This window comes from Opisthorchis viverrini, assembly GCF_000715545.1.
Source record: "Opisthorchis viverrini unplaced genomic scaffold opera_v5_197, whole genome shotgun sequence".
NCBI classification, from domain to species: Eukaryota; Metazoa; Platyhelminthes; class Trematoda; order Opisthorchiida; family Opisthorchiidae; genus Opisthorchis; species Opisthorchis viverrini.
Window position 1 is genome coordinate 795,417 of NW_008751854.1, and position 17,491 is coordinate 812,907.

A 17,491-nucleotide genomic window follows, 5' to 3' on the forward strand; every position below is an offset into this window, starting at 1 on the left:
TGGCCTATTCGAGCAGCGGACCTGAGACGCCTTCAGGTGTTCGACAATCGTTGTCTCAGAACCATAGCTCGTGTGGGTTGGTGTCGGCGAATCCGTAATTAGGCAGTTAGAAAGCGCGTTTTCGGTTGTGTAACTTCCATTGAAGAATGTGTCCAGCACCAGAAGCTACGTTGGTTGGGACATGTGTTACGTATGCCGAACCATCGTTTGCCAAAAAGAGTGCTGTTTTCCATGCCCAACTCAGAGTGGCGTAAACAGAGAGGTAGCCAACCCTTAACTTGGCAGAGGAGTATGAAGATCACGAAACGCTTAGGTGCTGTCAGTGCTACTCGCCTTCCAGGATGGGGACCGCGTGATCCTCACTGTGCCTGGTATGAGACATTACAAGATATGGCTGCCAACCGATGTCAGTGGCGTTCTTGTTATCAGTTTTTATCCAGCTTGCCTGATTGAATGTGTGGAGGTGTAGGCACCTCGGAATGATTGTGTTAGGCTAGCACTAAGTCCCTCCCCCATCCACCTTTACTCTTTTTTTACAATAAGGCTTTCAAATAAGTCATGGTTGTGCGGCAGTGAAGCATCGGTTTTGAACACTGATGTCAGGCTGTCGGTGATGATGAAGTAGTCACTCTCACAAACAATATACCAGCAGAAGCCACTGGCGCTAAACTGCAACACACTGCAATTGTGACAGTTAACACATCAACTTATAGTGTTCAAAACTCTCTGGAATTGGACAGGCACATTTTCATATCATGTTTAGTTAATTTCAATGATTTTTGTTGGGCAACCGGTCCGTCCACTTGCGCTAACTTAGTTTAAAATCACTTTCATGCCCACTTCTCATTTTCCAGCGTTCTCTTCCCGTATGGCCTGTGAGGAGAATCTTCCTGGCCAGACACGAGATTGGAACGAGGAGTTACAGGTGACACACGAACTTCCTCAGGAGCGGCTTACTGAGCGATTACTGCGGGATCGGGCAATATTTAAATCGAACAGCGACTTCGTGGCCGCTGCAACTCGCGCCGCCATGAGTGTCGTAAATGGTGATATAATGGCTATCAACCCGGGAGAAACGCGCAAACAACAAATGTTCATTTGGAATAACATGTTTTTCTCCCTTGGCTTTGACGTCAAAGACCATTACAAACATTTCGGAGGGGAACACGCTGCTTACGTGGCTACCGTATGTTGTTCATTTACAGGCATACTGTTATTGGGTACACATATCACAGCGTTAGTTAATTGTTCCTCTTAGGCCGGCGTCAGAAGTGAGAATCACTGGTATTCCTTTTTTATTTTAGGGTTGAGTGTACATACGGAATGAACGATCATTTTATCGCTATTCTAGAGTGACGTTCGATGTTTTGACATAAGTGTCACGAAGCCATGTGTGTTCTGGCCCCCATAACCTAAACTATGCCTTCTTACACTGTTTCTCAATCAGTCGAGCGATTTGAGTGGCGTTCGAACCTACTCCATGCTGGACCAGGCCGGATTGCATACTTTGGGCACTGCGATTATTGACTATCGAGGCTTTCGTGTCACGGCACAGACTATTATTCCGGGTATGTCCAAACATACATATTTTTTGTTTGGCTCGGTATGTCGCTTTATGTCCTTGGTGAGATCACATGTATACAATACACCAAAACATGGCTAACGTCGAAATGCGCTCTCATGCGCTGAACAATTTTGCACTCAGAAGCGCGGTGCATCGGTGAATGCGTCGGAATATCAGTAGTTAAGGCATTGTCAGTGGTAGCCACAGTCATTTGATCAACTACCAATGACTGTCGGATGAGTGCACCGTTTTGGAGTTATGCAACGGACCTTGAAAAAATAACGCCCTCCCTTTCTCATTTTGAACTGTAGATACCACGGTAAATGGTTTCAGGAAGTTTCGAGATCAAGCTGATTTCCTGTGTCCTGTCGACGAATTCATCGTCCCCTCAAGATGAAAATACGGTGCCTTAGGAAATTAAAACTTATCGCATACGCACAACACCATACACCCCTTTTCAGAATTCAGGCTGCCCGCCAGGTTATCAAGATATCCAGTGACGCGTTGTATAGAAATACATCGATGTTTCAGTTACAATTTAATGCATAGCTGACTCCACACGTCACTTTTCAGTTGGATGATGTACATGATGTGCGTTGCGTTGATCGAAAGCTAGGACTGCTGTTCACCGCCATTAGGACAAGATCATAACCCAGGTGCCAAGGTGGGTGACTGGCCGATAAACGCGTGTGTATCCCTGTGTGACTTGAGCAGCTAACCCAAGCGGTCCGTTATCAGTACTGAATCGGCACAGATACTCGATCGACGGGTTTGTCGGTGGCCGACTGGCAGTTACAGCTGGAGCGAACGGGCCTTTCTGTTTGACAACTCATTCCGCAATAAACTTCCTAAATTGCCCGATCCGAACCATCACTGCGTTTGGTTCACTTGTTGAGGGACATGGTTTTGCAGAGTGCCCTTGTCTACTACGATCACGTGAAGCATTTACAGGCGCTTGCACATATTTAACATTCATAGGCAATCCGTTGCTCTCAGCCTTACGCGGAAATCAACGGACACACTTACCTTATGAGTTCCAAGAAAAGTGAAGCCAGCAGTAAGCTGTCCAGAGTTTTCGTCGACCACACGGGTCGAAGTCAGTGCAAACAGTAATCATCATAATGAGCCCAACAATTACTGTGACATTGTGCATAACATCTGGATTTCGTTTGGTCGATGTTTCAACTATGGACAGTCCCAACGAACATGTTTTTACTGCATTGCTGGCTAATCTAAGCCAGCTCCCTTCAGGAGTCATCCACTTGCGTGAAGAGCTTCCAGTGCAGACAAACCTAGGTTGGTGACACGAAGATTCTCCGTTTTGCCATCTTTGGGACTAGTTCATCCGTTTGAGGAGCAAGAAACTGTCCCTGTCTGGTTCCGCGGCAGGTGTCCTCTCGAGGGATGCCTCAATGAAAAAATGCTTTCGTCAGAACTGTCTCCTCGATGGAGACGTTTTTCTCATGGATAGAGGCTCGGTTGAATACTGTTTCATTTACTGGGTCAATTAAATAAGAGTGGAACGAGGTACGGAAGTACAGCACTAGTATACTGTGCCTCACTTGTACGTTACACCGGTGGTACTCTCAACAAAGCACTTGACTCCTCTTTAACAATCCAACGACTCTATCTGGATAGGTCGGTTCACCACGGTCTCGACAGATCGTAAATTAAAAAAGATGTAGATTGTTTATTCATGAAGGGGTCTGACACCCACTTTGTTATGTTAGTCAGACATCCCTGTTGGAATATACTACATGTGAGTTGACTTTTAGGGATATTTTAGGACTACCCAGGCAGTCCGATTAAGATTACAGAAGCCATAAGTTTTGGTAATACCTGCTTTCTTGTAGATTACACTTTTTGTGAAATATTTCAAAGTCTGTCACTGCACCGTAACGCCACTTCGCTTGTCCTATCTCACACTCCTGGGAATATGGTTCAAGGCGACCGACCATCTTGTGATGGAATCACCATAGCACATGATGTCATAGTTCGCAGGGGTCCCAAGTGTTGTGTAGGTTGAAACCGAACCTTGCTAGACACTACTAGCACAACCCTAATAAATGAGCGTAGCTAACTTCATTCGCTGATCAAACCGTGGTGAGTGGTGCGTCATGTGGAATGGGGCTAATCCAATTGAGGCTGCACCCAGGTATTTGGACGTTGTACCTCACACCTACACCTTTGTTTCAAGATGATGTACTGTAATTAGGTTACTGTTTATCGATGCTTCATCTTCCCAATACTAGCGTTGTAATTTCTACTGAACTTCGGACATGTAGGCACCAGGAATAGGCTTCCGAAATCCTCCTGCCTTACAGCAAAGAGCCAGTTCTTTGCCTGATATGTGAACAATGAACCAAACCCCCAACTTGATGTTATATGAATACTTTTCCTACAACTGTCTCGAAACTACTGTTTTCACTGGTACAAAGGTCATATTGTTCGTGTTCGCCGATGATGCAGTCGGCGAACGATTGTCCGAACTAGGGAAGAAACGTCTCGTAGTCACACGTGACATGCCTGCTGTATTTCATTCAACTTTCATCTCGCCTTACGTGTGCCAATGGCTGAAGGGTGATAATTCATTTTCACCTTGTTCATGTTTTCCTTTTCTATCACACACACACACAGGAATATTGGAAAAGGAGCAAGAACAGTTGGTCGTGTATGGTTCGATCGATTTTGGGAAAACCGTGCTTACCGATAAGCGATATGAAGATTTGCTGTCCAAGACAGCAAAACAACTGAAAATTCGACCACATAAGTAAGTTTCTATATCTGACAAGCTGTCCTAATTGTGGTATTTTTCGAGCGAGATGAATAACAAACCAGTTTGCAAACATTAGCTGGTCTTGGAGTCGTATGACATTTTACTTAATGTTGCCAGTGCCTGAACATTCTTGAAATCCACGAAAAAATAGTCTTGCAACTCGAATGAAGTGAACTCAAAGGCTGACCGCCCTGCTGACCCAGCCTTGGAAATATTGAAAGTCCGTTCCGTTCATGACTTACCTTCGGCAGCTTCAATGATATTAACTCAATGTCTGCGGGAGCTCATATCGGGTGGTCCATGATGGCTGCTGACTGGATTGGGACAGTGTTTGTCTCACCTCATTTGGGCCGTTTAACAGAAAGAGTACCTTAGATGAACGATCTTATTCAGTAAATGATAGCACACAATTTTACACTGACCAGTGTTGTCAACGCACTTAGTTGTTGACACCGGGTCTGAAACACGGACCTGCTGTAGATAAAACGGCAGCCGGTCGACTTGTTACTTATCAGTGAAGAAACCATTCACTCTATGAGCTTCAAGGCTTTTTCTTGTCTTGCCTGATCCCAAGGCTGACCGTCGCACAATCCATGCAGGTAGTGGTTAGGGCCAAAGTCCAGTTACACAAGTAGACCTTGACTAGCGTTATCGTGGTTCGATCAACCGAGAAACTGTTGACTACGCGTGATCCGTAACGCAAGACCAATTGAATGTCACCTCACGTAGTTCTAGGTGTATAGGCGCCGGGTTCGCCGAAACAATGGTAAATGTTGTGGACCTTCTACTTTGAGCTATCTAAAATCCATATTTCAACCTACCGGCACGGCGACTGTCCCTCACAGTTTATTTTCGACAAAATTGTGTATAAGTCCCTAAGTATGACCGCGTTATTTAAAACAGAGTCCGAGCTTTGGATGTGGGCAGACTGTGGGTTCATTAGATTGGCCGCATGGTGCTCCACTTGAAAACAATTTTTTGAGCAACGGCACTATCTTCTTCCATGGTGGGAAGGGCTACTGTGCTGTATCTTACCGATTTCACTCCAGTAGCCATCACTGTATCTCGGACTTTGTATTCTAACTGCGCACAATGCAAGCGGTTAGAGCTGCGTTCTGTAGTCAGGCTGTAAATGAACTGCATATCGTACAAACAGTCTATAGTGTCGCTGGTTGCAACTGCATGCTTTTTCAAGGTCGTGCGTGATGTTCAGGTAACAAGTCCGATTATGTGATAAGCGCAGTTGGCCACGATCAAACGTCATACTTTCTGGCTAATGACGTTCCCTGTAACGGTCCTCTCTCGAATATAATTTTGCTGTTATGCAGGTGTCACACGATTAGTCTAGCCATCTCCAGTACGATCGAACTCTTGGTTTTCCCGAGTTCGTAATAGTTCGTAATAGAACTACTAATACCCCCTACCAAGAGCGAACATCTTAAGGATTTGACTTAACTAGCGCTTCTGTGGGTATCCACCATTCGGGATCCCATAATACAGTTCTCCTAATGTTTAAGAATATGGACACCACGTCCCGTTCAACTTGGCTCACTCTTAGGTCGTGTGCTCTTTGGAATATCAGCTAAAAATGCACAAGCAAAACCGTAACGTTCTTTATGTTTTCTGTTATTGCTGGTATTTTTGTTGATGAACTGCTCCAATAGTCTTGATAAAAGCGAGGTGTCTCACTTTTGTTGGAATTGGGATACGAGGAATCCCATACTTCATGGAGGGGGCGAGATGGACCAAGTGGTTAGAGGTTACTGACCGGGAGGTCCGTGGTTCGAACCCGACCTCTGCCTCTCGACTTCCCCTGTCTATGCTTGGGCAACCTTGCAGTATCCCAGCCCTCGTGCCTGCTTCGGGTAGCATGGCAGCTAGGCACCGAAGGGGTGCTACCGCTGAACGATTATTTTATTTCTTCTTCATAGAGTTCCTGAAGAGACGTACCCGTGGGGTTTCGCTCATTCAGGGTGTTCTTGATCTCACTCTACTCCATGGTAACGTTGTGTGTGCTTGAATGCATCGAATCCAATCTTTTCACTTTGCAGGGGCTTCACATCCGTGTCACAGTTTTTGGGAGACTGATCTGACTGACTACCGCACAACAGCAGTATCTGCACGATTGAAGTGTTTCGAGTAAATATTGTTCCCTAAATGGAGAACTGATAGAAGTAACCCAAAAAGTACACCCTGGATTCACCAAACAGGTGATTTGTAATTCAACATGCAGGTTTCAGCTGCCATCCACCGACCGTTTCCGTTAGACTCATGGTATCCCTGACTTTACCTTGTTGATTTCGATTTCTCCTTTGATTGCTGTCCACTTCGCGGAGATAGAATTTGCAGAATGTCAGGAGTGCGTCTGGCGTAACTAGGTCAGGCTGTTGAGACCCGTCAACAGCGAGTACCTGATGGAGCCCACCGTTGATGGTTCCGAACGGAAATTGTAATGTTCCTTTGCATCCGCTGATAGAGAGTTCTGGTAACCTACTTCTACGTCACTGGCGTCTTCCCCATCAATAGTTGTGAGACTCAATTCATGTGTACGAACCGAACAGGTTTCATGTGGAAGTTCGGTTACTTCGGTACCTAACTGGGGGCAGCTATTGGGTTAGGATAGGTGTTGAATGTCACAGTTATCTTTGAGTTGGATCCGGATATATCTCACACTTGTCTAAACCACTTTTGGTAAATGTGTGCGTCCGAGTTAGAGCTATATCGGTAACGATGCAAGTTCTTGCCTGGACAGATGATGATATTATTAAAAATAGGAGAACCATTCATCTATAACACCCTTTCGGTACCTAGCGGCCATGCCACTCGAAGGAAGCACGAGGGCTGGGACACTGCCAGGTTGCCTAAGCCTAGACAGGGGAGGTCGGGTTCGAGCCACAGATCTCCTGGAATTCGCGCTCCAACCACTGACATATCTCGCCTACTGTTGGCTCCCGTCTGTGACTCACGATTTCTGTGGTGAAACATCTATCCGCTTTTGTTCCGCACACTGCGTTTGATAATGGTGAGATCCGGTGAGATGCACTTACAAAATAACTGATGAGTTTTCTCCCGATGTCAGCACAGAACCCTGATGGTTCTATCCTTTGGAAACACTCAGTGTGATAACCCATTTGAAAACTTGTAGAAAAATAAACTGCGCTATGATAGTTGATAGTGCGCTTAAGAGCCGCTGGCTTTGCAACAGATCACCAAGTAACACTGCCTTTTACAAATCCGCGTTTGTTTTCACAGAGTTGTAAATCAGAACGGAGATGTTGTCCAACTTTACTCGTCAATCGATTGTAAGGGGATCGTCGGCAATGATAGACGAACTTATATTCTCGATTTACTTCGCACCTTTCCACCGGATCTCAACTATTTCGGTTCTTGTCCAACGGAACTTCGTCCCGAGTTACCTGCTTCCCTCACCGCGCTTGGCTACCCGTATAATCACCGACATTTACTGTCTACTTTGCGCCAAGAGCTAATTGAGGCTTTCTTTGAGTAAGTACTGATATGTATGCGTGTGATATTTTTTCCATTCGTCATTCTCCAACTGGTTTTCTGAATCAGGCTTTCACTTATATAAGCGCAGCTTGGCGCTCATCCAGTGGGTATGTACATCTCCAACCATTATGAATTGTTAAAACCATTTCAAAATTCACGCCAGCGACAAAGCTGCCATCACCTCAGTGCTACATTTCATTGATTCGTCATTTCCGACCGACAGAACTGCATTTTCTCTCTTTTTCCCGGGGTGCTTGATGAATACTGGCAGATACATTAAACCGTTTCTTTTCTTCCCACAGATTTCGGCATGAAACATTCCTACGCCTCGCGGCATTTGAGATACAAAAAATTAAGGCCGAAAAGGCCAAAGTTCTGCCGTCGATGGTAAGTATCACCTCGTACTAGCAGTATTTTTGGGATCCGTTCTTACTCTGTGTTCACCAGCTGAATGTGAACTCCTTTTTGTCTTGCTTTTAACATTGCAGTGTATTTTTTTACTTAAACCCGGTTAGTCGACTCTGTCCCACCATGCGAATGTTTTCAAGCACAATTTTTGGATCAGGACAGCAACACGCTCCATCCCCTTTGGATCGTAAGAACCAGCTTGTTTATACCGTGGGTTTTTATTCATCATTTGCGCATACCAACCCGAATATTCTGTCAATGACCGGTAGTTTGTTGTCGTCTAAACGCTGCACCAGCGCCCATGTTATCTTTCAGCTCTGCCCTGGGCCCTGTATCTTCAGATCAACTTCGATGCTTCTATTACAGCGCTTAGTATGCTTAAAACACTGCGGTACGATTGCTTGCTATGTAGGCCTTCCTTGGGTTTTTCGTTCACGTTGACCCGCTATGTCAACTTAGATTTGGCACGCACTTACCGTTCACTTTTTACATGTTCTATCCAACATCAGTGGGATCCCTACCATACCCTCAAGTGTTTGCATCGTTCGTTTTTGTAGATTAGTAACAATTTCCCGGAAAGATTTATTTCGTGTACGTATCTTCTAACGATTGTCGAACATTGGGGCGACTGCTTATCGTATGAGCCCTTTTTTCATCATCTCGTTTCTCAGACCAATGGCACCAAGGAATCTGAAGAAGAAAATTTGGCAGCTGACAGTCCGGTTTGCCCCCCGGTACATTTTGTCAGGGAAGATTCTCCCAAAATAGATCCTCAGGCCACCGGTGACCCGTCACATTCCGTGGCTTCCGTCGTAACCGCCAAAAAGCCCACTTCAAGTGGAACCCAGTCAGACGATTTGATCCTTATGAAAAAGCTTTTGGACACCGGTTCAAATGGTGAATTAGGTGAGTAAAAGCCAGACACATTCCAACTCCTTCGTCTAGCTTATCGATAGTTCATTTTGGAGTTCCTGCGCTGACTCGTACTCTACAGACCGCGTCCGTACTTCTCCCAAGCACCATCAAAAGTCCACATTTTACGGACATCTATCGATAGGTTGTGCTTGACCAGAGAAGAGATTCGGTTTACAGGTACTATTTACAAGCGTGTCTATACTTATCGTTGCAAATACAGCACCTCTCTATCGAGAAGACAGTTACTGAGGAACGTCTTTCTCATTGTCATCCTCCTTCGAGGGGCACATCTCCTCAGAATCGGTTCCACAATTAGTTTCTCGTCGGACCACCGATGGAAAGCAATGAAGCTGAAGGATAGAGCAAACCTTGCTTTTGGCGGTTCTTTGTTCCAAAGATATGCGTCAGTCACGGATATGCGGGACTGTTCGATTTCTAGACCATTCACTTCAGACGAAATGAAAATTTTAACTCGTCCTCACCAAAGAATTTCCACTGCATTTGTGCAAAAAGCTTACCATGCCGTTTTTGATCAACCTCCCACGAAGAAACACATAAATTCCTCCAAATTTGGTTCCTCGAGAAGGGCTGTAATATTAAGCTGGAGTCCTTTCTTTTGCCTAGTGATCCTGGCCCGTCGCTTTATTTTCTCTTTACTGGCTTAGTCAACTCCATGGCGCTTAAGCCGTATTCATATTGACAACATTCGATGTTCTGGTAATTTGTTGAGCACAGTTCTGTCTCCACTCATGCACAGTAATAACATGGCGTGCTTTCGTCACTGATATGTGGTCACTTCCGTGACGTGGTAGAGTCCGCTTATTCATCTCGATGTTTTAGTGCCGTGAGGGTATCCTGTTTGCACATGTTTCCTCATTTATGCTGAGGACATGCATGCTTTCGTTATTGATAACGTCTCATTCGATAAATAAGATAGACAATGAGGCCAATGCACGTTGTTGACCTGCAACAAGGGGACGGGTAATAATAATAATAATAATAGTAATAGTTCAGCTGTAACACCTCAGTGCCTGGCTGCCATGTCACCCGAAGGAAGCAGCAGAGCTGGAATACTGCCAGGCTGTCCAAGCCTAGACAGGAACAGTTGAGGTGCAGAGGTTGTGTTCGAACCAGGTACCTTCCGTTTACTAAACTCGCACTTTAACCACTGAGCTACGGATCCAGTGTGTTTTGGTGTACTGGATCAGCGTTGATGCCTTCACGTATCTCTTCCGTGTTATAAAATAAGGGTTACGCATCCGGGTTGCGATCGCTTCATTTTCTCTGTATGTTCCTGTGGTACTCCGTTGGGTGGCGGATGATCTAACCATGTGAGTTTTAGTGAACCTTCATGCATGATTTGCGTGGTCCACACGTATCTTTCTTTATCACTCTCGACCTCCCGACAGTAATTATTTACTTTCTCTGCTTCCGTTCTATCCATTCAGAGGACTTGACACAGCAAGCAATCCAGAGGGCAGCTAAAGCAGTCGGATCGGCGTGTCCTGATAGGTTTGAACTGGCGTTTAATCCAGACGTTTGCCAACAATTTGTCACCTTTTGTGATTCTGAGGTATGTTTATCTTTAATTCTTACGTATTATGTTGTCTGGTCGATTTCTCGGGACAAAGTTGAATTGGTGACAGTTTCGTCGCTTTTCATCACGAAGACAAGTTTTATCTCCGTATAGCAGTTTACATATATAGGTAATCTCGTGAGTTTTATGGAGGTGAGCTGGTTCTTTATGGGGACCGCATGGTTGAGTAGTTGGAAACCTGAATACTATGGTTCGGCTAGCGAAGTATTCACTACCCAATTGTAGGGAATTTGGTAGCAGCTAACCTGATGCGAATCTACCACAATTTTCCAATGAAAGCACATGTGTGAGGTGCTATTTGTATTATGAGAGGGCGTTGTGAGAACGTGCCTAGACTGAGGAAGGTGGACCAGTCCAATGCCTCTTGCTGAGGCTCTGACCCCCCTATGTCCCGATAACAGTAGAATTCTCGTTCGGTTACAATCGGACCATTCACGCTGGACCTGTACTTAGGCTATTAGTTCCGGCAACACAAGCTGGTTTATCTTGGATAATCATATCATCGGAGTGTAAAAGAGCCTATCAATCCAACAACCATTCTCTACTTGGTGAGTCCTGCTGCTTCACTTTAGCCTTTGATAGCCAACACTTTTGTTCCACGCGATAACTGTGCGTGCTTCTCTCTTGTGAGAAGTGAAATATAACTGGCTTTACTTAGTGTCTGGAGGCGTTCAGCTTCCAAGCACATGTATTGACCTTTGTGAAACGGTGGACAAATTCGTGATTCATCTACCTGACTTGCTCCACTTTGGATATATCTGCTTGTTAAGTTCTTGTCTTGTGGTCAATAGGCCCAGTTGCGCATGGCTCTACTCTGTTTCGCGCGTGCTCATTGTACAGTGGCATGTAGTCGCATAGAGCATGGGAAGCCGTTTCTTGGTCAGTGCTATTTAATCGGTGTTTACTATCAATCTCAATGCGTTTTCGTTGGATGTGGTTGTAATTTAACTTCGTTAATCCCCATTGTTTTATCTGTTAGATCGTCAGATATCGGTACTTTTTTTTTAGCTCCACCCACGATTGCGATAGCATTTTCTTCTGAAGAACTGAATCTATGTCCCTCCACTTTCTCGCTGATTTCTCGTAGCTCGAGGCATTGGAGGCTGACAAAGCCTTGATATGTGATGCCTGTGACTTCCTTGTCAACAAACAGATCCCCGGTTTTGTGAAGGACTGCCTTAACTTGTATGTAACTCCACAGGACAGTCGAGCGTTGGTGGAGATATTACATCAGAGGTAAGTGAAATTCACATTTTGATGCTTGGTCGTATATGCTTTTGAAGCCTACAAACCACCACTCTGCTAATGAAATCATCCGAATTATTTCCATTCGACTGGTCTTGTCACGTGTGTTTGACTTTGTAAACCGATTTGCTGGTTGCGGCCCATTGTTTGTGTTGATCATTTGCGTCCAAGATGTCTATTGTGTCTGTTCGTGCTATCCAAAACAGATTTTCAAACATTAGTGCGTTCGCACACACAGTTACTTCCTTCCAAGGGTTTAGCATGCAAAAACACAGTTAACTATAAATGTACACAAATTTTGAGCGTTGCTTGGTGCTTTTTGACAAGGTAATACTACTGACGGTGTGGTCGTTGGTTTCCTGTGTATCCCAGTTGTAACGATACGTTCTACTTTCGCCTTCTGTGGACTTTTGTAAGAGTTTTCTGCATTCCTGTTTATACCATCACTTACCTCATATCCATCGTTTGCCTGTGAGCGGGCCCCCGGGAGTATTTCGATCTCCGGGGTGCAGAGAGAAGACTCGAGCAGAATATCAGTTGTGAAGTTAACAATAAAGGGTGACAAGAGACACCCTTTTTTGTGGACCACTTTGCAGATATTATCAATTCGGTCGGTTGTTCTGGGTTGATCGTGATCCGTGATCTCGTGTTGTCAAGGCCAGTTTGGCACCAGGTAAGCTTGAGAGAAGTCGACGATCGCGCCCAGAAAGCTGACTGCGGCTCTACAAGGCGATGGTTTTTATGTCCTCCTGAACGATATTGAAATACTGACTATCCGTACGGTATCCAGTACCTTTAGAAATAACTAGGGCACGTACCTTAAACGAAGGTTATATGTATGGCGAGTATCGTTGGAATACATTAAGGATGGTTGGAATACTCATCGAATAGAGAAGGAATGATCCCTAACTCGATCCTATAGTCGATATAACTGATGGTATGCTGGTGAACAGATACGTTACTAGCTGGATAGCTTGGTCGAAGTCCTGAAGGCCACCATTATGGGACAATGAGTGTGTGCGTGTGCTTATGTGATGGGCGGATCCAACAATTAATGGCTTTGGCTCATATAACAGGAACATTCCAGGCCTATTGGCGATCTTGGGGCTGTTGAACCTGGCAACAGCACTGGTTGAGTTCGCACCGTTTGTATTCGTATTTCCCTGGTCACTTTGATCTAATTGCTAATCGACAGGTGCACAGCGCATCGCCTACGGTTAAAATGAGAAGAGGAGGCTTGCTTGTTCCCCTGGGTTATCATCTAGCTAAAGTTGCTACCCAAAAGGGTAGCAGTCGTAATTATAAGGAGTTTGTGTCCAGCGCGACGGATCCATAGTTAGGGCGTGAAGTTGCTGACCGGAATGTCTGTGGTGATGATTGTGATGAACTTAACCATGCCCTATCTACGCTTGGGCAGCCTGACAGTATCTCAGCCGTCGTGCTTCTTTCTATTTTCGTGGCAGCAGCGCATCGAAAGGGTGCCGCAGCTAAGTGGCTGTTATTATTTTGATGTTCCTTCATACACCGTGCAGGCTTGCATGGATCTTCGCACACTGGTCACCAAATTTGCAAACTACTCGTCATCATTTTACAGTCGTTTTGTTTATCTCATTGAGTCTCATACTTTCACACCAGTCCCTCCTAGCTCGCGTGCGCGCACTGTCACTGGCCGATCGACTTACTGTTTCCAACACTCGCACACATCTTCGCCTTCACACACACACGCATCATTTACCTTGCTGTTTACACATACCGGTTAGACAAGTGGCTGCAAAGAGACCGGACCTTATAGCGGCGTGGAGGTTTGTGTATCTCTGTGACACTGAGCTTTACTGGGGCGTTTCACTTTGACAGTCACAGAGTTTCTCGTATCAGCTTTTGGTTAGTGATTATAGACCTGACGAACACAGTCTCTTGGTCCTCCAGATTAGCGGTTGGAACAGGCGGGCCGACTTATTCCTTGAAAAATTCTATGCTACTGCAGTGTACCGGTACGCACCCGCCGCCTTGCGGTCAGGCTCCTGAGCCAAAAACCTTAGGTGAGGATCTTAATGCCTTCCTATCAAGGTGTGGACGCCCTGACTGCACGTCAATGCGCGTGCAACCATGAAAATCACGACGAAAAATATTCCGTGGTGCCATCAGCCGGGTCGCCTTGCTGCATGCAGCATGGCGGCTGTCGTTCATGCGCTGGGTTTCCTCTGTATTAGTATATGCTATTTGTCAGAAACAAGGATCCAGGACGCAAGTACTGCAACTAGACTGACTGCTCCCTCACTCTTTTCCAGCTTTCGGCTGCTCACCCGTGGTTACACGGAGATAAACGTACATGTTAAGGTGGATGCTGTGCTAAGCCATCTTGCGGAAGCGTCTTTCTTGATTGGATACCTGTTGATAGTCGCCTCTGCGTGGTTTCTTTGGCGACATCTGTGAAAAGACCTCAAGAAAGTGATGTTCATTGCCCCCTGTTTATTTTGTCTGCTTACGCCCCGGCTGACTGTGGCTCTGAACCTGCCCAGAACAACTTCTATGATGCTCTAGTTGTTTCTTTACAGCGGGATGAAAGCTCACACCGTTGCGTTTGCTAGTATTATGAGCGCTCAACCAGGTAGACTAAGCGCTGCTAAGGCCCATTTCGGTGGTTGTCTTGGGTTAAACACGATACGCATAAAGCGTGGTGGGCGGCTGTTGCAGACTTTGATCACACTGTTCCTTTCGTACCTATTTCCGTGACATTTGAAATCGTTTGGCCACGTAGGGTTAACGAACGAACCGGACCCGAATCCAAATAGATTACATTATCACGAGCTACTTGTGGCGAGGGTCGACCAATGCCTGCCACCCCTGGAATACTTGTATGGACTCCCAACCGTGCACTTGTCAGCCGCTTCGTTGAATTGAGTGTTTAAAGTCGACGCAAAACGCGCACACCTTGCTTAGCTGCTTAGAAGTTCTTGGACCAAAAAATCAGACAGAACTATCACAGTCAACTCTTCCAATCCTTATCAGCTGGTCCGATGTCGGATGTTAATGATTACTGAAGGTAGATGTCCCAGGTGGCACTCAATACGGGAAACCTTACCTCCGGCACGACCCGGAACACTTCATGCAAGCACTGGATCTTTGACAGGAGTGTGGCTTTTTTGGATGCCCGGCGAGGGATTTCTGCTGATCGAAACCGAGACTCAGCTCGAAACATCGCTAGGTGAAACCACTTGCCCGTGCAGACTGAGAAGCTTGGTAGGTTCGAAAAGCTGAAGAAATAGAAGATGCGAAAAATGCTTAAAATGTCCACAGGTCGTTCGACTGCTTCCCGGAAGCCCTTTGTTAACGAAACCAACAGGGACCGAAATGACTCTCATGTCCAGCAAGGGAAAATGTTTGGACCTTTGGGCACAGTATTTTGTACAAAAATTCAGTTGGCCTCCATTCCTAACTGTTGACCCATAACAGAAATGTGGACTGCAGATATGGGACTCCCTTGCTTCAAAAAGTGGTGTTCATTCTCTCCGTTCTTGTCCAGCTTCGTCACTAGCGAATTATTGAGGTGAATGCTGGAATTCTTTCAAAACCCGGGTAGTCAAGTCATTGCTGGTGAGTGCCTCTTCGATCTGGAGCACACAGATGGCATTTTCGAAGATGAAGATAAAAGTGAAGCACAAGCTCTGTTGAATAGACTGACCGGCGTCATACCATTTCTAGACATGCATCATGAACCTACAAAGTTCAAAACCATGCCTCAGAATGTACATTCTTTGAACATGGCTTCTGCAATTCAAAGAGAAGCATTGGAGGTTGTGGAGATTTTTTTATAACTTTGTGATTGTATTGGCTCTGATGGAATCGTGTCTGCTGAGTTCAGTGAACTAGGCACAAAGACTCGAATCACATTTGCTAATATGCGTTGTTTGTGGCGTCCAGAGGGCATATCATCAAGTCTCAAGGGTTACTTGTACCAGTCTGCTGGTGTATGGTTGCGGGACATTGTTTTCTGCGAGCAGATGATCAGAGACTTCTTCAGGACTTCTTCAAAAGACCACCGATTTCTCATATGCATTACTGGTGTCAGTAACAAATGCGTAACGAAGTGATTAGAAAACGGGTTTTTTGTGTTACAGAAGACATACCAGTCACAGACAACACCCAGCAATATCAGCTGTGCCAGTCACGCCGAAACATCGTCTGCCGAGGTGAGCGTTGTTCCCCGTAAGAATGGCGGAAACTGCGAGAGGGCAATGCCTTACTTTCGCAGCAGGGTTTGATAGAAATTACGAAGAGTTCGGGTGTCGTTCATGTGGTCCGACTTCCAGGGTAGGGTTCCCATGATCCCTTCCCGCTTCTGGATGGAGACTATGATAAATGGCGCCTCATCAATGTCAGTTCTGCTTGTGATGCCAATTTCTTTTCTTGCGATTGCCTGGTTGAGCATTTGGGGATGTAGGCACGTCAGAATACCTGTGATAGGCTAGCATCAGTTCAAAAATTTATACTGCCTTCTTTAATTATAATGGTCGCGGTCTGACAGCAGAGTTGTTTGCCGTAATAATGGAACTCAACTTGACAAGGCCCGACTCTTTAGTAAGGACGTGGAGTTGAAAAGTTGTAACTCTACGTGTTGGCACTACGACCTTTTGAATCAGTTTGTTCCCTGGGATCAATCGTTATTTTGCAACTGCTCTTTATGCGTCAGCTTATTCCGAGACGCTTAGGTTTGCACTATTTTTTACTCTCACTTCAAGGGGTATCAACGTGAGGTACCTGAATCGTCTGATTGAGTTAGTTGAGCGGAAACCATCGCTTGGTTACCTCAAGGTGAGTACCAGCTTTTATGCCTTATTTTGACGCCTTTTCCAATGAAAATTCATTATTCGAACGATCTCTGGAAACGGATTGTTGCCTTCCTCAGGAAAAATCCACCTGCCCGAAAGGATGTCCATTCGTCTGAAGTGCATTCACTGCCACATTTTTGTATGCTTTATTACCTCAAGAGAGACCAGTCACACTTCGTAGAGTCCACGATTTCGTCCCCTGAGAAGTGATTTTACCTCTCCCCATGAGAAGGCTATGACGGACGAAAAATACCGACTTCTGCATAGCCTCTAAATAGTTCACACTCGGCTGAACGTAGCTGAACAGTGTTTTAAAATTGCTAACTTAGGCTAGAAATGCATAGCTTTACTTCGTACTGGATCGAATAGTGATTAAAAACGTACCTCCGCAGTAGCGTTCTTCATGTGAGAGTTGCATACCGTAGTGTGCACCGGTTATTGGTTTTATTGAACGATCTGTCGAATTCCGGGCGAGACTGAAAACAAGCAAGTGACCGGTCCAAGTCTAGGTAGATTTTTGGTTCACCCTTAGTCTGTCGTCACCTGAATGCTGCATCTGGGCGAAGCTTGTGTTGCGAAATGTAGCATTGAAAATACGACCCTGGGACCAGTTCAACCTGTAGCAGAAGCAGACACTGAAGTAATTTGCG

The 17,491-nt window shown here is 45.5% G+C and overlaps 1 protein-coding gene across 1 annotated transcript in view; it reads left to right on the top strand.

Annotated features, from left to right (window-relative positions):
• T265_08025 (hypothetical protein) overlaps window positions 1-17,491 on the top strand; it is a gene marked incomplete at both ends in the record, with an annotated part of 45,603 nt that overhangs the window by 10,311 nt on the left and 17,801 nt on the right. The window contains 9 exons of the mRNA XM_009173712.1: window positions 855-1,186; window positions 1,448-1,568; window positions 4,202-4,334; window positions 7,593-7,844; window positions 8,150-8,234; window positions 8,927-9,161; window positions 10,619-10,743; window positions 11,855-12,003; window positions 16,752-16,824. Of these exons, the coding sequence (XP_009171976.1) occupies window positions 855-1,186; window positions 1,448-1,568; window positions 4,202-4,334; window positions 7,593-7,844; window positions 8,150-8,234; window positions 8,927-9,161; window positions 10,619-10,743; window positions 11,855-12,003; window positions 16,752-16,824 (1,505 nt within the window). The remainder of the gene's footprint in view (window positions 1-854; window positions 1,187-1,447; window positions 1,569-4,201; window positions 4,335-7,592; window positions 7,845-8,149; window positions 8,235-8,926; window positions 9,162-10,618; window positions 10,744-11,854; window positions 12,004-16,751; window positions 16,825-17,491) is intronic.